The sequence below is a fragment of the Muntiacus reevesi genome, chromosome 5 (genome assembly GCF_963930625.1).
Source record: "Muntiacus reevesi chromosome 5, mMunRee1.1, whole genome shotgun sequence".
Lineage (NCBI taxonomy): Eukaryota > Metazoa > Chordata > Mammalia > Artiodactyla > Cervidae > Muntiacus > Muntiacus reevesi.
This window is the reverse complement of record NC_089253.1, coordinates 96,781,948-96,806,457: the sequence shown is the minus strand read 5'-3', so window position 1 is coordinate 96,806,457 and position 24,510 is coordinate 96,781,948. Positions and strand designations below refer to the sequence as shown.

The window sequence follows — 24,510 nt, the reverse complement described above, 5'->3', positions numbered from 1 at the left end:
GGGAGCACACTGCTCTGGCTTTCCTGGGTCCCTGCTCCTGGTCACTGAATTGATAAGGGTTCTGCAAAGAAACAGACCAATGGGAGAGAGCAGGAGGGAGGGAGGGAGACCATCTTATTTTAAGGAATTGGTTCATATGCTTGTGGCTTGTCCAGTACCTGGAAACCCAAAGAGGAGCTCCAGGCCAGAGGTGGTGTGCAGAGGGTCCCTTCTTCCCTGAGACCTCAAATTTTCCCCTTAAGGCCTTCCACTCATTGGGTGAGACCCATCCACATTATCAGGGTCATCTGCTTTACTTAAAATCTATAGATTTAAATGTTAATCACCTTGGATTAAACCCCTCATGACTCCCATGTTCACTGCAGAATTATTCATGTAGCGAAGAGATGGAAGCAACCTAAATGTCCATGGACTGTTGGATAAATAAAATGCAGTCAGTCCATCCAGTGAAATATTATTCAACCTTAAGAAGGAAATATTGACACCTGCTAAAAGATGGATGAACCTAGAGGACATGATGCTGGGTGAAGTAAGCCAGACACAAAAGGACAGATCCTATCTCATGTCACTTATAAGAGGTCTCCAGAGGGGTCATATCCACACACAGAGAGGAGGAGAGTGGGTGTCATGCAGGAAGTGGGATGGGGAGTAAGTGTTTAGTGGAGACAGAGTTTGGGTTTGGGAAGATGAAAAGGTCCTGGAGGTCTGCTGCCTAACAAGGCCAGTATAGTTCATGCTACTGATCCACACACTTGCAGTTAAGTGATACAACCATGGTGTGGTGATTCAGTCGCTCAGTTGTGTCCGACTCCTTGCGACCCCATGGACTGTAACCTGCCAGGCTTCTCTGTTCATAGGATTTCCCAGGCAAGAATACTGGAGTGGGTTGTCATTTCCTTCTCCGGGGGATCTTCCCGACCCAGGGATCGAACCAGGGTCTCTCACATTGCAGGTGGATTCTTTACTGACTGAGCTATGAGGAAAGCCCCCAAAACAGTTAAGATGGTTAATTGTATGTTATGGGCTTTGTACCACAAACAATACCAAAAAAGAACAAACAGAAAGATTGTGGTTCATAATAGGTGATCAATATATTAGTTCTCTTTTTTGAGTAATATTTTAGGCAAATTTCACCACAGTAATCAATACAAACATGAAAAAACACACCTTCACAGCCACACCTAGATGAGTGTTTGGGAAAACAACTAGCCTTGCAGCCTGGCTATTGGATGCAAAACTGACGCTCAGGCCTCTTTCTCTGCAGGCCCTTGTCCCCTGGCTCCCACCATCATTGTGTTGCGCCCCCTCTCTGGTTCAGAAATATAGATGGCACCAGTTTCCTTGAAATGGCTTGGTAATTTTTGAGGGGAGCGGTGGGAAAGTTCTTCTCACCATCACACAGCCAGAAGCCATAACCGGGAGCAGCCAGGATGAAGGCAGGGCAGCCACAGCCGGCTTCTTCTTCATCTCAGTCCAGGGCCGCTGGCCTGGAGCCTGCTGGAGCCATTTTGTCCCCGTCAGCACAAATCTTGCGACCTCAGCAGCTATCCTGGGCCTCAGCAGGCAGCGTCCCTGTGGCTTCCATACTCTGGCAGGCCAAGGGCCGAGGGCTGAGGCCCAAGGGCCAGCCAGGCCGGCGGGGGACAGGGCACACCCCACCTGCTCAGATTTGTCAGGTGGTCACAGGGCCGGGGCAGGTGTGTGTCTCTGCCTGTGAGACTCTGGGAGCCATGCAGGTGGTGAAGGGAACTGTGGGGGCCTATGTCTGTTCCTGGGGCAGGAGCTGGAGGGGAGATGGGAGCAGACCCTTCAGCCCCAGTTTGGAACCACACGCCTCCGAGTGCCATGGCCAGGCCAGTAGGTCACTGCCTAGAGGGGAGCTTGAGGACCTGGGCCCCAAGCTCAGGGGGGCGGAGCCACTGCCCCAGGTCGAAGTATGTGTGTGTGTCTAAGGGTCAAGCACACACGTGCAGGGCTGTGTGCTGCTGTGGCGTCGTGTTACTAAACCTGGCCACGGAGCTCCCCCGGGAGCCAGCTTTGCTGTTCCGAGCGAGAGGGAGGTCAGGTTTCCCTGAGAATAGCCCCTGACTGCCCAGAGGAAACCTGGCTTGACCTCCCTGTGGCCAGTCTGGCCCCCTGGTCCCGTCTGTCCTGCCCTCTCTTGCCCCCGGCTCATGGCCAGCTGTCTTCTCCTTGGACTGTGGACCCCCAGCCTCCTCTGCACAGGGTGGCCAGAGGGGGTCCCAAATGTATTTGTTTATTGAGCTTGTCTTTAGAGGGTGACTGCAAAGTGCTGGCACCACGCTGGGCCCTGGGTCCTTGGGGATGCAAGGCAGTCACCTGGCCAGGGAGGCCATCAGCAAGAACCCTCACCAAGAAGTGATGACAGCCCCACTGCAGCCTGGGGGGAAGGCGGCTGCATGGGGAAAGAGGAACAGCCCCCTCCCCTGCCCTGGCCCACAGTGTCCATCCTTGCTCCAGCCCAGGAGGGCCTTGGCTAGGACGCAGGGTTGCAGAGGGAGCTCTGGGGTGAGAGGTTGCTCAGGCCATGAAGGGCCACATGGGGAAGGGTCAACTGTCCCAAAACAGGGCTGAGAGGATCTCCTGGCCATAAAAGGCTCTTGGAATCTGGGACCCCTGGGACCTTGGGCTGCTGGGCCCTGCTAAAACTCAGATGCCCCCTCCGCCCCTTGAACTCAACCCACAGCAGCTTGTGTGCCACTGTGCAGGGTCCTCTCAGCTGGCACAGACATGGCAAGGCTGCTATGGGTGCCTGGTGGAGGAGCCCCAGTGGGTTGGCTGGGTGGCCCAGCGGGAGCTGGGGGCAGCGCCCGCGGGAAAGGGTGGGCAGGCCTCTAGACCTGGGGATCAGCTGGGACTGTGCCCGAAGGTGTAAGGGTCTCTGGGAACCTGAGGAAGAAGTTCAATGAATCTGGACAAGAGCACAGATTCCCCAAGGCCAGAACCTGCCAGTCACTGGGGCCGCCCTTGCTCTGGGGGGCCAGGTCAGAGCAGCCCTTTCTGAAAGCTGCCATGGTGGTGAAAGACGGGGTGGCCAGGCACTGGGCTATCCCTGTGGGATGCCAGAGCAGGCTGGGGCTTTCACCCTACCCCCCGGGCAGACTTCTCCCACATTGGTCCATGGTGTTCTCCCCCGGTCTCACTGGGTACCCACTGCTGCCCCGACTGCTCTCACATGGCTGGTCTGCCCCAGTCCCGGCTCCTTCACCCCCAGCCCCAGCCCTGGCGTCCTGCTCTCCCTTCAAGATCCGCCCCTTGTGCCGCCTTTTCTGAAGCCTGCTCTGGGCTGGGGCTGAGTGCCTTGGGCCTCGTGTCCCAGGCCCTTCAGCCTCCCCTGGACTGAAGGGGTGGAGGAGCCCCTGGTGAGTCTGGGCTCGTGTTCCCACAGACGGAGCGCCTGTCACAGGGCAGATCCAGGATTACAAGGGGGTCTCTGAGATGTTTGATGAGGAGGGCAGAGGGCAGGTGAAGATGGATGAGCTGGAGCAGCTCATGAGTTTCCTGGGCATCAACTCCACCAAGAGTGAGTTGGCCTCCATGGCTAAGGACGTGGACAGAGTAAGGCCGATAGGGACAGCGGGGCAGGCAGGGGTCCCCTATGCATGACGAGGGGTGCGCCACCCTCACCGGCCGCTTACTCCCCACAGAGAAAGGGTTCTTCAAGTGCAGCAACTTCCTGGCCCTGATGGGAGGTGTAATTGGAGAAGGCCCAGAACCAAGAGGGTGAGCTGAGGGCAGCCTTCTGCGTCTTTGACAAGGAGGCTAAGGGCTACATTGACTGGGACACGATCAAGTAGGGCCCAGGCCAGGTGGGGCGCGGGGCAGGGGGCCGGGGAGGTGGGCGCCCTGCTGGCTGCTGCTCAGTGCGAGGGGGGCCCCTGCAGGTATGTGCTTATGAACGTAGGTGAGCCCCTCAATGAGGTGGAGGCTGAGCAGATGACGAAGGAAGCCGACGAGAATGGGGACGGGACCCTCGACTACGAGGGTGAGCAGAGGATGGGCCCCGGGACCCTGAAGGCCGGTCAGTCTGGCCGGGCTGCTGACCTGTCCCTCTGCTCTCAGAATTCATGTCATGATGACTAGGGAGTCCTTCAAGCTGGTTCAGTAGGAGGAGCCGCTGGGGCTGAGGGAGGTCTGCTGGCAGAAGCCTACTACTTGCTACTGTCCACCCCACCCCAGTTCCGCAGCCAATAAATACTCCAGCCAGACTCATGTGTGCATCACTGTCCTCAGGCTGGAAAGAAGGGACTGCAAAGCTGTGGGTCTGGAGAAGGTAGAGGGTTCTCCCGAGTCGACCATGGCACTTGGCCCGTCACTTCTGTGGGATACGTGACATGGCCCACAGCCCAGTCCTGGGCTCTGGACACCAGGTGGGCTCTGGAAGGCCAGACTGGGCCTAGGTCGAGGACCACACACCCTGCCCTTGGCCCTGGGAAGTGCTGCCCAAGGGCCCCTCCTGGGGCTCTTTCCTCCATGCAGAGATCACTTAGATACAAACTTTATTTTCTCTCTGAGAAGCTGCGGACATCACAGCAAGCCCTGAGCCCTGAGGCTTAGGCCTGTGGGGCCTCCTCTGGGCTGAGGGCCTGCTGGGGCTGGGCTAGGGGCCAGGGCTGGATGTAACAGCATGTGTGTGTGTGTGGCCAACACAGGGCCAGTCAGCTTGGCTGTCCAGTGTTACATAGCAACGAGTCCAGGGCTGCAGCAATGTGCTGGATGGCTGGCCTTCTTGGGGAAAGGACGGTGGGGATGCGCTGGGTGCCCTTGCACAGTCCCCTGTGAGCACAGAGGAGCCGGTGGCATTGGGAGGCATGGGAGAGCTATCCTGCCCCCTCTGTGGGACATCAGGGCCACAGCCAGGGGTGCTGGGAGCCCTGGAGGGGTCTCGAGGCATGAGGCCCCAGGGGAGGCTGGGTTACAGGGAGGGAGGTGGCTCCTCCTGTCTGGTCTTTGTCATCTTCATGACCTCCTCATAGGAAGGCGGCGGCTCAGGGGCGTACAGGCTGTAGGCTGGAGGGGTCGTGGAGTCGAGGTCCAGCTCCCCGAAGGGCAGGGGTAGCTGCATGCTCAGTGGGCACTGCACGGAGCTGTAGGCTGCAGGGACCCAGGATGGGTTTGTGGGGGTGGGCCTGGCCCTCACCGGTCCACCTCTGCAGGTGGGTGGGCCACCAGGAGAGGTGTGCCAGCACTCACAGGTCACAGTGCTGTGCACTGGGCTGTCACTGTCCATGGGGATGGCTGTCAGGTCGCAGGGCTCAGGTGCCGGTGACAGGTGTGGCTGCGTGTGTGCCCGCTTCCGGAGGTGGCAGAACCGGACACAGCTGGCCGAGACTCCACAGAGCAGCAGCAGAAGGGCAGTGAGCAGGATAAGCCTGGGCAGGGAGGAGCAAGACCCCTACCGCTGGACTGCCCCCTGGTCTCTGGGCACCTGTTCCCAGGGGGCAGTCACAGCCCAGTTGCTCAAGGCAAGGCACTGCATAGGATAAAAGAACCAGGACTGCCTCTCCAGGCCAGACACCTCCTTCCTGGCCAGAGTTGGGCCTGAGGATCTGGCTTGGCCTGGTCTCCTGCTGCTGGGCCTGCCCTGGCTGTCTCTCCAGGGCTGGCCACAAGTGGCCTTGGGTTCCTTCCCAGGACACACTGCCCCAGGCCAGCTACAGAGTACCGTGCTCAGACCAATGACCATGTTCAAGGGACCTCCCACAGGGACGACGAGTGAGGGAATGGGAAGTGGGTTACCAAGGGAAGTCAGTCAAGGGCCCAGGGATGTCCTCAGTCATGAGGAACTCAGGCAGGACCCATGCCAGATGTTGCCTGGGTGCTGGGAGAGGAACCTGGGATCTGTATGCCAGGCTGCTGGGGGCCTCAGAACCTTCCCGCCAGCGGCCCAGGATGGGGACAGTGGTGGTGACTCCTCAGCGGTGGAGCCAAGTGGGTGGGGGTCTGGTGGACTGGCCCAGGGTAGGACCGTAGCACCCAGCTGCGCGCCGCGCCCTCCACTTACCCCACGTGCCACAGGCTGCTCCAGCGGGCCTGGGGCGGGCACCTGTGGGACGGCGGCACCTGGAGCTGGTGGGGAAAGGCCAGGCCCACTGTCCCGCCCTAGCCTCCCCGAGGGAGGACCCCGGGTCCCCCCTACCCCCGCTCCTTCCCTCCGCCCAACCCTTCTCGGAGCCCCCCCGCTCCCCCGCCCCCGACTTACTGGCCCGAGGGGTCGCAGCTGCCTTCCACGAAACCCAGCGCCACCTGCGGGGACACGGGTGAGCCCGGGCCATGGCACGCCGAGCGCAGACCCGCCCCGCGGTGCCGGAGCCGAGCACCCCGCGACCCACCTGCGGCAGTGGCAGGAGTGGCGGCAGTAACAGGAGCCCGCGGTTGGCCGGCGCCCGGGAGAAAATGCTCAGCGCCCGGGACAACATGCTCAGCGCCCACAGAGGTAGCGAGCCCGGAGGCCCCGCGGCTATATGAGGGCCACGCCCCTGGGCCGCTCCCAGCGCAAACCCCGCCCTCCAGAGACTGCGTCCATTGGAGGATTGGTTTTGTAGCCACGCCCAGGTCCCCCCGCCCTAACCCTTCCCCCAAGAACAGCCGCGCCCTCTAGAGGCCCCGCCCCCGACAGGTTTGGCGCGCCGCAGGCCCTTGATTACGTCAGGGTCCCGCCTACCTAATTCCCTCCCCATGGTCCTCTCACCAGGTTCGTCCACTCCAAGTTTCCTTAATAGGGTCACGGGGTGGCGGGCGGTCTTGCCCTTTGGCGTCCTGCAGTCGGGCTCAGGTTGGACGGAGGCGTCCCATGGACAGTTATGCTTGGGTGTGGCCTCTCCCCTGGAGAAGGGAAAGGCTACCCACTCCAGTATTCTGGCCTGGAAAACTCCATGGACTGTATAGTCCTTGGGGTTGCAGAGTGGGACACGACTGAGCGGCTTTCACTTTCACCTCCTCAGGTTGACTCTATCCTGGCTGCACTTGCCAGGCCCGTTGCATGATCTCTGCCCAGGCTCTGTCCTGAAGCTGTCCTGTGCCTCCGGGCTGAACGGTGGCCCCCAGCTCACCCTGCTCCAGCCAGGCTCCTGGCTCAGGAGTGGGAAGGAGAAGGATGGGCAGAAGTGCAGGCAGGACCTGGGCCAGTAAATGCCAAGGCCCGCTGGTTCTAAACCCCAAGTGTTTAGAAGAGAGGGGCCTACCCGAGGAGGAGGTGGGGCAATGCCCTGCAGGGAGGACTCTGAGGCTTGACCTGGTTGCAGGACCTGGATTTCTCTCCCATCTGGTGAGCAGCAGCCTGGTGAGGGCCTGCCCACCGGATAGAAGTCCCACAAAAGGCTGCTCTACGGCCATTGTTGTGGGCTCAGGGTTAGGGAGAGGGCAGATTTCCAGATGCCAAGGGCACTGAGGAACTAGGGTGAGGACTCCAGGCTGGTGTCCCGAGGCCTGTGCCCAGGAGAAGCCCTGGATGCAGCTGACCCTCCACTCCTGCCAGGGAGGCTGCATTTGGTCGCCTAGGGCTGGCACAGGCTGGGCATGCTGGGCTGTACATGGGGCCTGGCTGGGTGAGCTCTGTGGGGACAGTGTCTACCCTGCCACTCTCTAGAAGGCAGGGGCTGGTGCAGGCACCATTCTGAGCTCCCAGCAAGGTCTCATGGGCTGGGAGAGGGGGCTTCTCCCTTGAAGAGCTGGTCAGGACCCAGAAGGCTGAGCCTGGACTCACTTCAGAACACTGGAAAACCAAACTGACAGGTGGGCCTCCCCCGGACCCTGACTGGGCCGTGTGGGAGGATGCAGTGAGGGCTCACTCCTTGCTTGGGGCCTCAGGGACTTGGGAGCAGCAGGGGGCTAAGGGGCTGCCTGGACTTTGGAGTCGGCAGCCCCCACCCTGCTCGCTGGCCTCTCCAGGTGTGGGTGGGCCTCAACTCCACCCCTACCCCCCACCAGCCATTTCCCCAGGGCTCTAGTTGTCTAGGCTGAGTTCATTGTTTTATGGGCTGACTTGTGTGTGTGGGCAGGGGCAGCCCCCCCACCTGCTCACTGCAGCCCACACTGCAGGCACAGAGGCACAGATTCACACAGGGTTTATTGACAGGTCTGTGGGGGCAGCTGTTCCCCACCAGGACCTCGAAAGGCTGGGTGGGTGCTGGTGGGGCTGGGGACCCGCAGGGCTCAGGCTGGGAGCAGGCTGTGGTCGGGACTGGCCTTTTCGCTGGTTCTGACGTGGGGCTGGGATGGGAGCTGGAGCCAGGACAGCAGGAGTGCCCCAGGGGGCCATGCAGGAGGCTGCCCTTTTGAAACTGCCCAGGTTCCAGGCCCCTGGGTGGTTCCCACAGACCAGGGGAAGGCTTCGAGGGTGGCAGGAAGGAGGGCTTCAGGGGGCTCTGTGGAGAGACTCCTGTGGCCTCAGGGGCCGGTCACCACCTGGGCTACAAAGAGGACCTTGTAGGTCTCCTTCACATCCCCTCTGAGCTGCAGCAGGGCCGATGCCACGAGTGGGTGGTCTGGCTGGAAGGGGAGAGGTGGGAACAGAGGGGGATCCTCAGTCAGGGGGCGCAGCAGGCACGTGTTTTCTCTTGGCAGCACTGCCCACCTCACCCGCCTAGGCCCCCCAGCCCTTTCCTGGGGGGGGGGGGCGGGCTCCCAGGCACCCACATCAAAGTCGATGGGCGGCATCCAGGAGATGCTGATGGCCTTGGTCTGGCCGCGCTCCACAGAGCCTTTGGAGGGTTCAATGGTGAAGCCCTTGTGCTGCAGGGCCACGATGTTGTCCATGCTGAACTCAACAGTCTGCAGGCATTGGTGCTGTCAGCGGGCAGGCGGGCGGGCACAGCTCCCGGGAACCAGCAACCCTGCCCCCGGTCCTGACCAGCAGGCTGCCCACCCCTCAACTACAGAGAGGCAAGGCCAGCAGAGACCCGAGCTGCCCGGGCAGTGGTGGCTGCAGCGGTGCCAGGGAGGCCAGGGCAGTGCTGTGGTCACCTTCTTTGCGGACAGCTGGGTCGTCCGGATGCAGCCCACCTGCAGTTCTCGGGTGGCAGGTGGGGCCTGTGTGTCTGGGTCCAGCTGGGTGTAGTCCAGGGTTACCAGGATGGGCTTTAGCTCCTCAGCTTCTGGAGAGGGAGGGCCTGGCGGGGGTCTCGGGGGTGGGGGTACCGCGGAGGGAGTGCGGGGGTCCCCGGGGTCAGGCAGGGATCCTCTGAGCAGGGCTGGCCCACTAGCCCTGCCCCCACCTGTGGGGGATGGGCCAGGAATGCCTGCCCTCTGTGCAGACTCTAAGGGCCGAGGGTCTGCTTCTGCCACCCTGCCCACCTCGGGGCTCTCCACCCTCAGAGGGCTCACCCTCTCTGTGCTCCAGGTCAGAGGCAGGGATCGTGGTCAGGGACTCCACAGGCACATCCAGGGGGTCTCCGCCCTCCACGAACATCATGTGCTCGCGGGCCGCGCCCTTCAGGAGGATGCACTGGGACACTTTCTGGGGGCAGGAGCACAGCGGTTTGCGACCCTGCGTGTGGGGCTCAGGGTGGGCAGGGCAGACGTTGATCTCTCCACCTGATGACCCCCAACCTGATGTGGAGCCCCCCAGGCACCAAGCTCCAACGTGTGGCCGCTCAGGCAGCTGAAGGGCTTGGGCAAGTGAACATTTGGGTGGGGAGGAGGGCTTCAGGCTGGGTCGGAGTCCTACCTTTTCAAAGAGCACGACCTGTAGCCGGTCAGAAAAGTACAGGCTCTCGTGGTCTGGGCTGAAGGTCACAGTGAAGTCCTGAGCCTTGCCGGGCTCCATGATGCCCTTGACCGGGACCACGCTGAACACACTCTGGCCACTGTAGTTCTGCGTACCTGGGAGCAAGGCGGTCAGGCTGGTCCGGATCCCCCTGCAGTGCCCAGCACTCCCTGGCCACCCCCCTTCCACAGCCCACATGGTCCCCCTTGCTGGCCAGCTTACCCACAACTTCTGTCCTCTGGTCCGGCGAGGCCAGGAACTGTGGCAGGCGGTGCTGGTCTCTGCTCCTGGAGGAGAGGCTGTCCAGCTGCATGGAGAACTTGATAGGCAGCAGGGAGTTGTTCTGCAGCTGCGGGGAGCAGGACTGGGTCACTGGGGCAGCTGGGCTGGCCAGCAGGGGAACAGGCCACTGCCGCCAGGTCTCAGCCCCCTCCTGCCCCGTCAGGCTCAGGCTAGCCTTCAGTTGAACCAGCATCCCATCCCAGTTCTCTCCTGCCTCCCCCTCTTCCCGGGAGAATGCTGCATCCCTCTAAAATCCCATGGAATCAGGTCCTGGGGTCTGCTGTCAGAACCTGGACTAAGCTAAGTGAAGAAGCAGGGGTCCCATTGGCAACTTCAGCCCAAGGCCACCTCAGATGCGGGGGAGCAGAAAAAGCCAGGCCTGCCTGCCTGCGTGGGGGTAGGAGCCCACTTGGCCCCTTGAGGGGGATGGCCTACATCCCATGCAGAGGCCCTGGGGCAGAAAGATGGGAGCAGTGAGAAGACCTGGGCAGCAGAGGAGGGGCGGAGGGAGGGGCGTCCTCAGCACCTCCTCCCCACTGGCTGGAGGGGCCAGTGGAGTGAGAGCTGCTGGGGGTGGTGGGGGAGGGGCGGTGGGAGCGGTCTCTGCTGGCTCCCTGACTGAGGCAGGGTGGATCCCTCCTGGGAACCTCTTCCAGGCGATGGGCAGCACCAGGCCCCGCCACATGCTTTACCTTGAAGCCCAAGGAGACGGACTCTCTGGCAATCACGTAGCCCATGTTGAGGATGTCACCTTCAATGGAGCATGTGATCGTGGACGCCACACCCGTGCCCATGAGGGCCAGGGAGAGCGTGCCTTTCTTGGTGATGATGTCCAGTGTTTCTTGGGCCTGCAGAGACCACGTCCCTTAGCGTGAAACAGACGCTGGCAGAGGCAGGTGTGGGAGCTCTGTCTTGGAGCAGCTGGGTCAGGGCATGGGGGACCTGAGATGGCTTGGAGCTCCCTGGCCACCACCTCCTTCTCCTTCCAGTGAGAGGCCAGGGCCCAGGAGGACCAGTGGCTCCCAGGCCCAGAGTGCTGGATGGCATGTAGAGCAGGGAGTAGGGCTGCAATGGAGCTTGGGTGGGCTGGGACTCACCAGGATACTCTCACGCGGGGAGAAGGACAGATCTAGGACCTGGGTCTCGCCAGAGGGCAACCTCATGGTGGGGTTCAGCAGGACGAAGGGGCCATCGGGGTTCAGCATGGAGTACTCCAGCTGAGGGCCCAGCGTCAAGGAGGGGGTGAGAATGGGGCCTCAGCCCTTCCCAGTCCCCTTCTCTCCGCCCCCTCCCGCCCCCCCTCCCCCGCCCCTGCTACAAGCTGCCTGGGCGGCGTGGGCAGGATACGTTGAGATCCTCGGGGGAGATGTTCTGGATGGAGACCTTCTTTATGCCCCGGTGTCCTGAAATGGGAGGTCAGGTCACAGCCCCAGGCCTGGGAGTGGGTGTGGGAGCCCAGATGAAAAGAAGAGTGCCTGGATCCCTGTGGGTGGGGGTGTGCATGGGGGCTGGGCTCCGATCAGGACACACCTGCAGCAATGTCACCGAAGTTAATGACAGTCTTGCCTTTGTCGGACGTTACCACGATAGACGGCGCTACCGCTGGACACCACAGCTCCAGGTACAGTGTGTTGTGGGGACTGGGAATGGTGGGGATTTGCTGAGGGCAGTGCCAGACCCTGAGCCAGCCCCACCGGGATCTGGGTAGCTGTTGGCAGGGAGAGTGACCACCCTGCCCCCCTGCCCAGGGCACCGCACCTGAAGCTCAGCATTTCTGTCCCCTTCCTGTCTTTGGTGTCGCCACTGGCAACAACACAGGGAACCACAAACTTGTCAAACTTCCCCTGGAAAGACCTGGTTAGGGAGGCCTGTGCTGACTGGTACTCTTGAGAGCTGGAATAGAACCGGCAAGGTACACTCATGCGCTGTCCCCACACTGCCCCCAGCACCCAGGAGGCTGTGCCCTGCCCTCCATGGAGAGCTCTGTAAGGCCGCACCTGCTTCCTAGGGCCCTGGGCCAGAGGGTATGGGGCAGTGGGGGTGGCAGCCTGGTGGCCACGTTGTGGCCCAGGCTGTGGTTGTCACGGTTTTGTCTGACCAACTTGCTTTTGCATCCCTTCCCTGGTCCCTGTGGGGGCCTCTCCTCTCCCAGGGTACCCGTCAGGCACCACCAGACAACCAAGTTCCTGGGGCCACAGCAAGGGTCCAGGGCTGACAAGTGACTCAAGCCTGTCAGAGCTGCCTGGAGCTCATGTGGCAGCTGGGGAGGCTGGGCTGCTGAGCTGGGAACATGGGGATCAGGGGCTCAGCATCCCCCAGCCCCTGGACTGAGACTTTTCACAGGGGCTCTGGGCCCAGGGGAACTGAGGTGAGCAGATATCCAGGACAGCAGAACCTGAGGGGCCTCAAGGCAGCTCCTGGTTCCAGCTGTGCCTGAAGCCAGCCGTGCTCTGGACTTGCAGTCATAAGGCCCTGGAGCGTAGGGGGACATCTCTGTGGGGCAGGAGGCGGGGGTAGCCTTCTCTCAGGCCCACCTGGATGCGAGGTCCTCCTTCTGCAGCTCCGGGGGCTGGGAGGCTGAGGCCTGGAGCAGCTGGTCTTGGTTCTGCAGCCGCAGCATGGAGAAAGACGGTCTCCGCTGGTCCTTCCTCTGGGTGACCGTCTCCTTTAGGGACTGCCACGGGAGTCTGACTATGGTGCTGCCCTTGGGACTTTGCTGGGCCGGCAGACTGCCCAGGGCAGGAACCCGGGACCCAGACCCCAAGCAGCTCCTTAAGGGAGACCGATGACAGGTGCGGAGACCCCTGTGGGCTCATGCACCACCCCCAGTGTCTGCCCTCCCCATCAGGAAGGGGAGGCTCAAGGTGAGGCAGAGGGCTGGCCAAAACGCGGGTTCTTGCCCTTGTCCCCTGCCCCCATGTCTCGCTGCCCTCTGGCAGGCTGAAGGCATGTGCCCCTTCCTTCTGTGTGTGCTGTGATAGCAGGGCTGCTTGGACGCTGAGGAGTAACTGCTGGGGGCCCCTGGATCTCCAGGGCAGCAGTGGGTGGGCGGGGCTCTGGGCCATGACTACCCAGCAGTATTGGATGCTCCTTCTGGGCAGGAGCCTGGGGCAGCTGCTTCTCCAGGCCTGAACTCCCTCAGGTTCACAGGCCCTTTGATGTTTTGTCTGTTCCCCTTCATTGTAAGCACAAGCCCCTGCTGAGCAGTGCAGAGGACCTGGCCCACCCTCCCAGACCATGGGACCAGAGTCTGGGGCTCTTCCCTGCCTAGAGATGCTCTCAAGAGAGGAGGGAGGGGCTTTGCCAAGAAAAAGTGCTAACCTCTTAAAACACCCCTAGTGCTCCAGTAAAGTGTTCCCAGGGCTCCTGACCCCCAGCCCTGGGTGCCCCCAACCTCAAGGCGGGGTGGGGGTATTTGTTCCCAAGACTTTGTGCAAGGGCCTCGTGCAAAGTGGGCAGCCCCAAGCCCCCCAGCCCCCTCCCCACCACACACCGATTTGATCTCAGCTTTTCTGCTCAGGGCCTGGAAGGCCTCCTGGTGGATCAGCTCACTGGGGAGCACTGGCCGGAAGGCCACTCGGACCAGGCACCTCTGTGGGAGGAAAGGTTCATGCTCTCGGACATGTTGGGGTCTTAGCTTAGAAGAGCCCTCCTGGGAGGTCCTGCCTGATCTCTGTCCCTGGAAGCTGGGTGGCTGCAGGCCCGATCACCAGGCCCCTCTCACCATGTGGGGGGAGGGTCCCTGTGATGGACCTGGCACGCTGCCCACAGGGCATGAGTGAGAAGGGGAGGTTCATGTTCAGGCTCTGAGACCTGGAGGTGGTTCCTGCACCCCCATCTGTCCCCATCTCAGGAGAGGAACAGCAGCCCACCCCCAGGATGACCCTGGGCCCCACAAGGGCTCCCACACCACAGCCTCACCTGTGCTCAGTACAGCAAGGGAGTGATGGGGAAGCTCTTAACAGCGCAGTAACCCCCTTGGAGAAGAGAACCATTTCTTAAGCCTAATTTGCTCACTTTACTATGATGCATTTCTGTGGCGGCAGGGCCTGCATGTCCCTGCCCATCCTCACTCAGCTCAGAGATGCTGTGAGGGCCCGGGGGAGTCCCTGCCTTGAGGTCTGGCTCTTTCTGCTTCATCGGGAGAAGCAAAGGTGGGAAACCCTGTGCTCCTGGTGACCAGGTGCTGCGCAGCCTCTGTGACCATCTGCTGTGACATCCAGGGCTGCACACCCTTGCTTGATCTGAACTGATGGAGCCCCCAGCCAGGGCCCTGTGGGATCAGCTGCCCTTGGGTGCCCCGCCTTTGGGGCCAGGCTGGGGTGGGTAGAGGGCAGGAGGGCCCACTCAGCTCTGATGAAGACCCAGGTTGATCTCTACCATCTGTTTTCTGGTTGAACCACCATGGTCCAGGGTGGGCAGAGCCAGGCATCCTAGGGTGGCCCTGCCCCCCCCACCCCCCCGCCCATCTGTAGGGCTCACACCTACCTTTCCTGGCCACACGGTGCCCACCAGGGGTGAGATGGTGATGGGCGAATCTGGGGGCAGCAGGAACTCGAAAGAGGTGGGCCCCACGGGAAAAGCGTCCTCTGAGCCAATGCGAGGCACTGAGTGGGTCAGTGAGTTCATGCTCTGGTGGGAGTTGATAACGTACAGGGTGGCCACAGATGTGTCATACAAGGAGGTGGCTGCAAACTTGATCTGATAGTGGGACAGCTCCAGGGGCGGGTAGACCCCCACAGCCCGGCATGCCAGCTTGAAGCACCTGAAAGTGACAGTGTGGGTGGCTCAGCCAGGGGCTGAGCAAGGAGGCGTCCAGCATAGGAATGCCCAGGCCCGGGACAGCAGGTGTCACAGGTTTCATTTCCTACCCCATTAATGAATTTTAGTAAATTTTCAAAATACCATTTACCCCTGTGCACATTTTTGTTTTAAATTACTCAAAAATGCTTCATTTTTTATTTAGCTTTCTGACTCTGTGCTTATGCTTTCAACACTCTCACAACGATCTTCTGCTCCTCAATAAGGAAAGTGTGCTTGATCCTGTCATGGACACATTTAGCACACATGGAACCACCACAGGCTTGGCTGACATGTTTCTTCGTTTCAGACAACTTCATGAGAACTTTAGGTCTCTCAGCATGAACGCCTCTAAGTTGCCCTGGGCACACACCATATACGGATTTTCGTGCTTTCCCAACCTTCTTGGTATAAATGTAAACAATTCTATTACCAGGGGTTCCGGACAGCCTGGTTTTGTTAGAGGCTGTGTTGTAGAACAGCCTACGATGGTATGTCAGATGCTCCACCACCTGAATGCCTCTAGATGCTGTCCCTGGAAGAGGCCCCTGTGCACATTTTAACTGGATAGTTAAACTTTTCATCACAAGTTTAAACAGTTGCAATGGAAGTCGCAATGGAGGTTTCTGACTTATTTTCTTAAATATTCAGTGATATTTAAAAGGACTTCCCAGGTAACTCAGTGGTAAAGAATCTGCCTAGCAATGCAGGAGACGCAAGAGACATAGGTTTGATTCCTGGGTTGGGAAGGTCTCCTGGAGAAGGAAATGGCTATCCACTCCAGTATTCTTGCCTGGAGAATCCCATGGACAGAGGAACCTGGAGGGCTATAGTTCATGGAGTCACAAAGAGTTGGACACGATTGAGCACAAGCATATGCATGACATTTAAAAATAAAATGACAAGAGCTTCCCTAGGTGCTCAGTGGTAAAGAATCCACCTGTCAATGCAGGAAATATGGGTTTGATCCCTGGTCCAGGAAGATTCCACATACTGTGGAGCAACTAGGTCCATGTGCTATAACTATTGAACCTGTGCTTTAGAGCCCAGGAACCACAGCCACTGAGTCCACATGCCCTAGAGCCTGTGCTCTGCAACAAGAGAATCCGCCACAATGAGAAGCCCATGCAACACAACTAGAGAAAAGCCCGCACAGCAACAAAAACCCAGCACAGCCAAAAATACATAAAATTAAAAGATAAAACTGATAAATTACCTTTTAAACATAAGCGTGGGAATCTGTAAGCCATAATGAATTGATTCCTGCCATTATCCATGAAAAAAACCCTGATATTTGGTATTTTATTCACTAGAAAATTTACATTCCGTATTTCTTTGAACAGCTGTTCCCACGGCACTCTTGTCACAGAATTTTACCCTAATTTCATATATTTTAGTGCTTCATGAGGTGATGTCGATGACCCTGTCATTCTTGTCTGTAACAAAAATGAGTTCATATGCCGAAATATTTCAGTGTATATTTCTGCGTCCTGTAAGCACAGGCTCTAAACAGTAAAAAAAAAAAAAAAAAAAAACCTTCTGGGTGGAGAAGTCATTGAGGTTATTATTAGAATTTGATTAATAGGAAAAGCATATATGTGTATAATGTGATATTTACTACATACAAAAATAAGAGGTGCTTGGAGTCACTTCAGGAAGGTGCCCGTGAAGGGCGTGGCTTTGGCCTCGCTCGACCGACCAGGGAACAGGGGACAGCTGGGGGGGCGTGCCTCGAGTCTGTCAACCCTGCAACCCCTTCCTTTACATTCTCGCTTGTCCCTCTGAAGATCTCCCTTGCAGTTCTCTCATGTTCTGCTCCACTTTCCTTTGAGAAAAGGCTGTCTGGGGACTTCCCTGGTGGTCCAGGGGCTACAATTTTGCACTCCCCATGCAAGGGGCCCAGGTTTGATACTTGGTTGGGGAATGAGATCCTTCATGCTACAACTAAAGGTCCCATCTGCCACAACTAAGACCTGTTGCAGCCAAATAAATAAAGAAATATTACAAAAAAAAAGAAAAGACTGTCGGGTCCAATCACCCAGACTTAGCTAGAGGCTGTCGCCCTGTGACCTGGAGGCAGTGAATTCAGTGGAGAAACAAAAGGTCCTGCCACTCAGCACCACCACATTTGTTGAGAACATGTGCTTATCTCTGAGTGTGCTTTACATGTTTCTCTCCCCACCCAAACCGCCGAGGTGAGACGAGCCCATCAACTTGTGGGGGATGTTCTTCTGACTTCAGAGGCAGACATGCAATATGTCTGGCCTCCCCACCTGGTTGCAAGCTTCCATCTTCCTTTATCTGATTACATACGTGGCTGGTGCCAGTTACCAGGGCCAGGCTCCAGGGAGCCTCAGCCCTGCTCTGGGCATGTGCTCAACCTCCAGAATGTCATCACCATCACTATCATCATCATCACCACCACCATCATCACCACCATCACCACCACCACCACCACCACCATCATCACCACCATCACCACCATCACCACCACCACCACCACCACCATCACCACCACCATCATCGTCACCACCATCACTACCATCATCATCACCATCACCATATCATCATCATCATCATCATCATCATCATCATCAAAACTACCCCCATCGGCAGTAGCATCAATGGGCCAAGGGTAGTGAGGTTTCCCTTCTTCTCCTGTTCTCTAGAAGATCTGTTTAAGATTGGCATCATTTTTTCTTTAAATGTTTGGAAGAACTCATTAGTGAAGTCATCTGCAACTTTCGTTGTGGGAAGCGCATAAGCTTTGTTTTAATTTTTTCATTTAAAATATATTTATTGCCTTTTTTTTTTAGTTCTACCACTTTATTGCTACCAACCCATTTCCCTCCACCCTCGTGCACACATGCTCAGTCGTGTAATCCCATGGACTTCAGCCCGCCAGACTCCTCTGTCCATGCACTTTTCCAGGCAAGAATACTGGAGTGGGTTGCCATTTCCTTCTCCAATATTTATTGCCAATTTTTATTTCCTTTTCTGTCATATATTTAATTTTTTTGCCCATTTATTTTATTTTCTTCCAGATTTATTGATATGTAATTGACACACAGCTCTGCATTAGTTTGAGATGTGCAGCAAAATGATTTGACTTATATATACTGTGAAATGATATTCACAGTAAGTTTAGTGAAAATCCATCATCTCACATAGATATAAAATTAAAGAAATAAGTATTTTTTTTCCTTTGTGATGAGAATACTTTGGGTTTACTCTCTTACCTTTCCTGTATAACATACAAGAAGGGTTAATTATATTTAGTACATTGAACATTACATCCTTAGTTGTTTGTTGTTGTTCAGTTGCTAAGTCATGTCTGATGCTTTGTGACCCCATGGACTGCAGCATGCCAAGCTCCTCTGTCCTCCGCTGTCTCCTGGAGTTTGCTCAAATTCATGTCCATCGAGTTGGTAATGCTGTGTAACCATCCTCTCCCGCCCCCTTCTCCTTTTGCCTTTAATCTTTCCCAGCATCAAGGTCTTTTCCAGTGAGTTGGGTGGCCAAAGAACTGGATCTTCAGCTTTAATATCAGTCCTTCCAATAAACATTCAGGGTCGATCTCCTTTAGGATTGATTGGTTTGATCTCTTTGGTGTCCAAGGAACTCTCAAGAGGTTTCTCCAGCACGACAGTTGAAAAGCATCAATTCTTTGATGCCCAGCATTCTTTATGGTCCAACTCTCACATCTGCACATGACTACTGGAAATATCAGAGCTTTGACTGCTGCTGCTGCTGCTAAGTCACTTCAGTCGTGTCTGACTCTTAGCGACCCCATGGACCGCAGCCTACCAGGCTCCTTCATCCATGATATTTTCCAGGCAAGAATACTGGATTGGGGTGCCATTGCTTTGACTATATGGAGCTTAATTGGCAAAATGATTTTACTACACTGTCTAGGTTGGTCATAGTTTTTCTTCCAAGGAGCAAGCAAGCATCTTCTAATTTCATAGCTGCAGTCACTGTCTTCAGTGATTTGGGAACTCAAGAAAATCTGTCACTGCTTCCACTATTTTTCCCTTCTATTTGCCATGAGTGATGGAACCAGATGCAATGATCTTAGTTTTTTGAATGTTGAGTTACAAGACAGCTTTTTCACTCTCTTTCACTATCATCAAGAGGCTCTTTAGTTCCTCTTCACTTTCTGTTGTTAGAGTGGTATCATCTGGACATCTGAGATTGTTGATATTTCTCCTGGCAATCTTGATTCCAGCTTCTGAGTTGTCCAGCCCAGCATTTTGCATGATGTACTCTGCATACAGGTTAAATAAGCAGAGTGACAAAATACAGCCTTAACGTACTCAATTTTCCCAATTTTGAACCATTCAGTTGTTCTATGTCTGGTTCTGTTTCTTCTTGAGTCACATACAGGTTTCTCGGGAGAAAGGTAAGGCGGTCTGGTATTCCCATGTCTTTAAGAATTTTCCAGTTTATTGTGATCAACACAAAGTCAATGAAGCAGAAGTAGATGTTTTCCTGGGATTCCCTTCCTTTCTCTATGATCCAGTGAATGCTGGCAATTTGATCTCTGATTCCTTTGCCTTTTCTAAACCCAGCTTGCACATCCAGAAGTTCTTGGTTCACATACTGCTGAAGCTTAGCTTGATGGATTTTGAGCATAACCTTATGAGCATAAGAAATGAGTGTGGGGAGGGGGGATTGGGATGGGGAATACGTGTAACTCTATGGCTGATTCATATCAATGTATGACAAAACCCACTGAAAAATAAAAAAATAAAAAATAAAATAAAAAAAGAAGAAATGAGTGTGACAGTTTAGCTGTTTGAACATTCTTCAGCATTGCTCTTCTTTGGGGTTGGAATGAAAACTGACCTTTTCCAGTCTGGTGGTCACTGCTGAGTTTTCCAAATTTGCTGATATATTGAGTGCAGCACTTTAACAGCATCATCATTTCGGATTTGAAATAGCTCAGCTGGAATTCTATCACCTCCACCAGCTTTGTTTATAGTAATGCTTCCTAAAGCCAACTTGACTTCACACTTCATGACATCCAGCTCTAGGTGACCATATCATCGTGGTTATCCAGGTCATTAGGACCTTTTTTTGTATGATTCTTCTGTGTATTCTTGCCACCTCTTCTTAATATTTTCTGCTCTGTTAGGTCCTTATCGTTTCTGTCCTTTGTTGTGCCCATCCTTGCAAGAAATGTGCCCTTGATATCTCCAATTTTCTTGATGAGGTCTCTAGTCTTTCCCATTCTATTGTTTTCCTCTATTTCTTTGCAATGACCACTGAGGAAGGCTTTCTTATTTCTCCTTGCTATGCTTTGGAACTCTGCATTCAGTTGGGTATATCTTTCACTTTCTACTTTGCCTTTCGCTTCTCTTATTTTCTTGGCTATTTGTAAAGCCTCCTCTGACAACAACACTTAGCCTTCTTGCATGTCTTTTTCTTTTGGATGGTTTTGGTCACTGCCTCCTGTGCAGTGTTACAAGCCCCTGTCCATAGTTCTTCAGGCACTGTGTCTACCAGATCTAATCCCTTGAATCTATTTGTCACTTCCACTCTATAATCATAAGGGATTTGATTTAGGTCATACCTGAATGGACTAGTGGTTTTCCCTACTTTCCTCAATTTTTAAGTCTGAATTTTGCAATAAGGAGCTGATGATCTGAGCTAGTCAAAGCTATGTTTTTTTTCCAGTAGTCATGTATGGATGTGAGAGTTGGGCCATAAACAAACCTGAGCACCAAAGAAATGATGCTTTTCAACTGTAGTGAAGACTCTTGAGAGTCCCTTGGATTGCAAGGAGATTAAACCAGTCAGTTCTAAAGGAAATCAGTCCTGAATATTCTTTGGAAGGACTGATGCTGAAGCTGAAGCTCCAATACTTTGGCCACCTGATGCAAAGAACTGACTCATTTTGGAAAAGACCTTGATTCTGGGAAAGACTGAAGGCAGGAGGAGAAGGGGACAACAGAGGATGAGATGGTTGGATGGCATCACCGATTCAATGGACAAGAGTTTGAGCAAGCTCCAGGAGTTGGTGATAGACAGGGAAGCCTGGAGTGCTGCAGTCCATGGGGTCGTAAAGTCAGACATGACTGAACTGCATTGAACTGATTGAGCCACAGTCAGCTCCAGGCCTTGTTTTTGCTGACTGTATAGAGCTTCTCTATCTTCAGCTGGAAAGAATATAATCAATCTTATTTTGGTATTGACCATCTGGTGACATCCATGTGTAAAGACGTCACTTATGTTATTGGAAAAGGGTGCTTCCTATTAGCAGTGTGTTCTCTTGACAAAATTCTGTTAGCCTTTTTTCCTGCTTCATTTTGTACTCTAAGGCCAAACTTGCCTGTTGCTCCAGGTATCTCTTGACTTCTTGCTTTTCCAATCTCCAGTGATGAAAAGGACATCTTTTTAGTGTGTGTTAGTTTTAGAAGGTCTTGCAGGGCTTCACAGAACTGGTCAACTTCAGCTTCTTTAGCATCAGTGTTTGAGGCATAGACTTGGATTACTGTGATGTTGAATGGTTTGCTTTGGAAATGAACCGAGATCATTCTGTCATTTTTGAGGTTGCACCGAAGTACTGTATTTCAGACTCTTGTTGACTATGAGGGCTACTTCATTTCTTCTAAGGGATTCTTGCCCACAGTAGTAGATATAATGGTCTTAGAATTAAATTTATCCATTCCTATTCATTTTATATCACTGATTCCTAAGATGTTGATGTTCATTCTTGCCATCTCCTGCTTGACCACATCCAATTTATCTTGATTCATGGACCAAACATTTCAGGTTTCTATGCAACATTGTTATTTACAGCATCCGACTTTACTTTCACCATTAGATACATCCATAGCTGAGTGTCATTTCCACTTTGGCTCCGCTGCTTCATTCTTTCTGGAGCTGTTTCTCTGGTCTTCTCCAGTAGCATATTGAACACCTTTGAATGTGGGGGGCTCATTTTCTGGTGTCATATCTTTTTGCCTTTGCATACTGTTCATGGGGAAGAATACTCTCACGGCAAGAATACTGGAGTGGCTTGCCATTCCCACCTCTGGTGGACCACATTTTGTCAGAACTCTTCACTTTGACCTGTCCTGGGTGGTCCTACATGGTATGACTCATAGCTTCACTGAGTTATGCAAGCCCCGTTGCCATGACAAGGTTGTGATCATTAAGGGACATCCCTACTAGTTATTATAACTGGAAGTTTCTATAAGAGGGTTTAAACTTTGCATTTGACTTCCCTCATAGTTATTGAACTATTCAGATTTTCTCTTTTTCTCCATGTCAGTTTTGGCAAGTTTTTGTTTTTTAGAAAATTGTTCATTATATCCAAACTGTCACATTTACTGGTGTAAAGTTGTTCATAACATTAAAAAAAAATCTTTCTGATGTGTGTAGGATCTGTGATGTGTCCCCTTTCATACCCGAGACTGACAATTTGTGTTTTTTTTTTTTTGTCCCTTCTCTTTAAAAAAAAAAAAAATCTTGATTGGTCTTGCTAAGAGTAATGAATTTACTAATTTCTAGAACAGACTTTTAGTTGCATTATTTTCTCTTTTGGATACTTGATTTATTTCACTGATTTACACTGTTATCTTTATTACATTCTTTCCTTCTACTTTCTTTGGGTTTAATCTGCTGTGCTCTCTTCCCAGTTCTTGAAACAGAAGGTTAAATAATTGATTTTGCACACTCTCTCCTCTTCTTTATTTGCATTTGGAGCTAGAAACTTTCTACTAAGCGCTGCTTTTGGTGGTTCACAAGCCCTCCAACTTAACATGTCCACAGTCAAACCCTTAGATGTATTCACGTGGTTCAGGTACTCCCATAGAGTTGGGGGGAAAAGCAGAAGCAAGATGTAGATCACTATGTGGAGTCTGACACCACCCATGTCACCGATGTGGGTGTCACACCCCACCACCCCTGACCACCTGCAGCTCCCCTGGCGTTAGTGCTGAAGTCCCACATCCTGGGAACCCCTCCTTCCTGGACAACCTGACCTGGCTAGTCACCTTGCGTTTACATAAATTTAGGTCTCCAGCATTGCAGGCAGATCCTTTCCTGTCTGAGCCACCAGGGAAGCCCCAGGAATACATACAAACAATAAATATGCCAATAGGAAGTGAAAATCAGACACCCAGAATTCGGAAGGACCCTGAGGATTCTGGCAGTGGGAGGCTCTGGGGAGGGAGGGGGTCCGCATGTCACTTGCTGCAAGCAGATGGTCTATTTCTGTAACAAAGGGAAACCGGAGGCAAACATGATAAAAATGTAAGAGCCACTATTGTGGGTGGAGGGTACAGCAAGCTGGTTCTGGGATCCTCTGAAAACAGAAGGGAGGGCTTAGAGGAGGTGGCCCTAAGGAAGTCGCTGACCCCCACATACTGAAGAGGGCACCCCAGAGCCACGAAGGAGCGAAGTGTGAACTGGGCTCTCAAAGCTGAGGAGAAGCTACCATTTGCAAAAATGAGCAGCGGGAAAGAACCCAGATCAAACCACAAATAAAGCTGTTAAAAGAGAAAAAAGGAACAGAATAAATAAAATTCATATAGACAGTAAAACATGCCAGAGAGTTGTGCCCACAAGAGAATTGAAAACTGCAATGTGATCATTCAAAGTGAGCTTAACAGACTTAAGAAAATAATACAAGATATGAAAAAACAAACAGATCAGAATCATAAGAAGTCAGAAGCTAGGGATTAAAATTTAGGAAAGGGGACTTCCCTGACAGTTCGGTGGCTAGGACTCTGTGCTTCCACTGCAGGAAGAGTTGGATCCCTCATTGCGGGGCTAAGATCCCACAGACTGTGTGGTGTGGCCAAAACAAAAACCCACAAACAACTCAGAAAAGAATTATAAATAAAAGAAATTTAGAAACAGAAACTCAGAAGGGTACCATGAATAAAGAAACATGGAAGATAATTCTTTAAGAGAAAGAACAGATAAGAGTGGAAATATCTAAAAAAATGACGAGGGACTTTCTTGGTCGTCCAGTGGGTAAGAAGCAGGCTCCCAGTACAGGCGGCCCGGGTTCCAGCCCTGGTCAGGGGGCTGGATCCCACATGCTGCAATTAAAGATCATGCATACTACAACGAAGATTGAAGATTCCACATACCACAACTAAGGATATTTGGGCCAGAGTGAGGAAAGCAGGAGAGACTCCATCTTGAAGCTTGTCGTCCATCTTAAAGACAGGATGTAAACTGGGCCTGAAACCTGCCCAAGAGTAAGGAAACTGTTGCCAATGAAAACCAGGTCTCCTGGAGACTTCCCTCCCTACAGACAGCAAACAGAGATTGTAGTTGGGGTCAGGCTGACCCTTTAGGTTAACCATGTAGACATCCCCCCTTGATGTATAATCATTGTCTCCCCCCACTTTAACCTTAATTGTTTGTTCTCCTAGCACATACTTATTGTAAAACTCAGTCATATACAACAAAGAGGTTGCTAACATGTAACCAGTCACGTGGGGTGGGGGGTGGTAATAAAACTGGGCCTCTCAGAAACATCAGGGTACTTGTTGGGAACTGATTCCCCTTGGACCCACTGGCGTAATAAACCATACTCCACTATCCTGAGTGTCCTCTGAGGTGTGTTTGAGACTCTGGATTCCACAACAATACCTGGTGCACCCAAATAAATAAAGAAATCATATTTTTAAAATGATGAAAAGGATCCAAGAAAAAGTGGCAAAAGTGAACAAAGCAAA

The 24,510-nt window shown here is 53.9% G+C and overlaps 3 protein-coding genes and 1 pseudogene across 3 annotated transcripts in view; 1 reads left to right on the top strand and 3 right to left on the bottom strand.

The window, feature by feature from the left end:
• Window positions 1-2,674: 2,674 nt before the first annotated feature.
• Window positions 2,675-4,097, top strand: CALML6 (calmodulin like 6). The gene is given in 6 exon segments (XM_065937149.1): window positions 2,675-2,843; window positions 3,410-3,579; window positions 3,671-3,712; window positions 3,714-3,814; window positions 3,906-4,042; window positions 4,084-4,097. Coding segments are annotated over 6 exon segments (633 nt in total).
• Window positions 4,098-4,503: 406 nt separating this feature from the next.
• TMEM52 (transmembrane protein 52) lies at window positions 4,504-6,494 on the bottom strand. The gene is made up of 5 exons (XM_065935923.1): window positions 6,354-6,494; window positions 6,224-6,267; window positions 6,026-6,067; window positions 5,215-5,393; window positions 4,504-5,115 (listed from the first exon to the last, which is right to left on the bottom strand). Exons 1-5 carry the CDS (start codon window positions 6,438-6,440, stop codon window positions 4,937-4,939), a joined length of 531 nt encoding a protein of 176 aa, XP_065791995.1. The 5' UTR covers window positions 6,441-6,494; the 3' UTR covers window positions 4,504-4,936.
• A 1,915-nt stretch (window positions 6,495-8,409) lies between these two features.
• Window positions 8,410-24,510, bottom strand: part of CFAP74 (cilia and flagella associated protein 74) — a 106,244-nt gene continuing 90,143 nt past the window's right edge. Inside the window, exons 29-42 of the mRNA XM_065937148.1 lie at window positions 14,498-14,774; window positions 13,503-13,601; window positions 12,544-12,683; window positions 11,768-11,902; window positions 11,540-11,649; window positions 11,357-11,412; window positions 11,107-11,226; window positions 10,702-10,857; window positions 9,950-10,076; window positions 9,689-9,843; window positions 9,342-9,478; window positions 8,986-9,142; window positions 8,659-8,793; window positions 8,410-8,511 (exon numbers count right to left, since the gene is read on the bottom strand). Coding sequence (XP_065793220.1) covers window positions 8,410-8,511; window positions 8,659-8,793; window positions 8,986-9,142; window positions 9,342-9,478; window positions 9,689-9,843; window positions 9,950-10,076; window positions 10,702-10,857; window positions 11,107-11,226; window positions 11,357-11,412; window positions 11,540-11,649; window positions 11,768-11,902; window positions 12,544-12,683; window positions 13,503-13,601; window positions 14,498-14,774 — 1,906 coding nt within the window. The remainder of the gene's footprint in view (window positions 8,512-8,658; window positions 8,794-8,985; window positions 9,143-9,341; window positions 9,479-9,688; window positions 9,844-9,949; window positions 10,077-10,701; window positions 10,858-11,106; window positions 11,227-11,356; window positions 11,413-11,539; window positions 11,650-11,767; window positions 11,903-12,543; window positions 12,684-13,502; window positions 13,602-14,497; window positions 14,775-24,510) is intronic.
• On the bottom strand, window positions 14,968-17,273 carry LOC136168703 (large ribosomal subunit protein eL34-like; annotated as a pseudogene).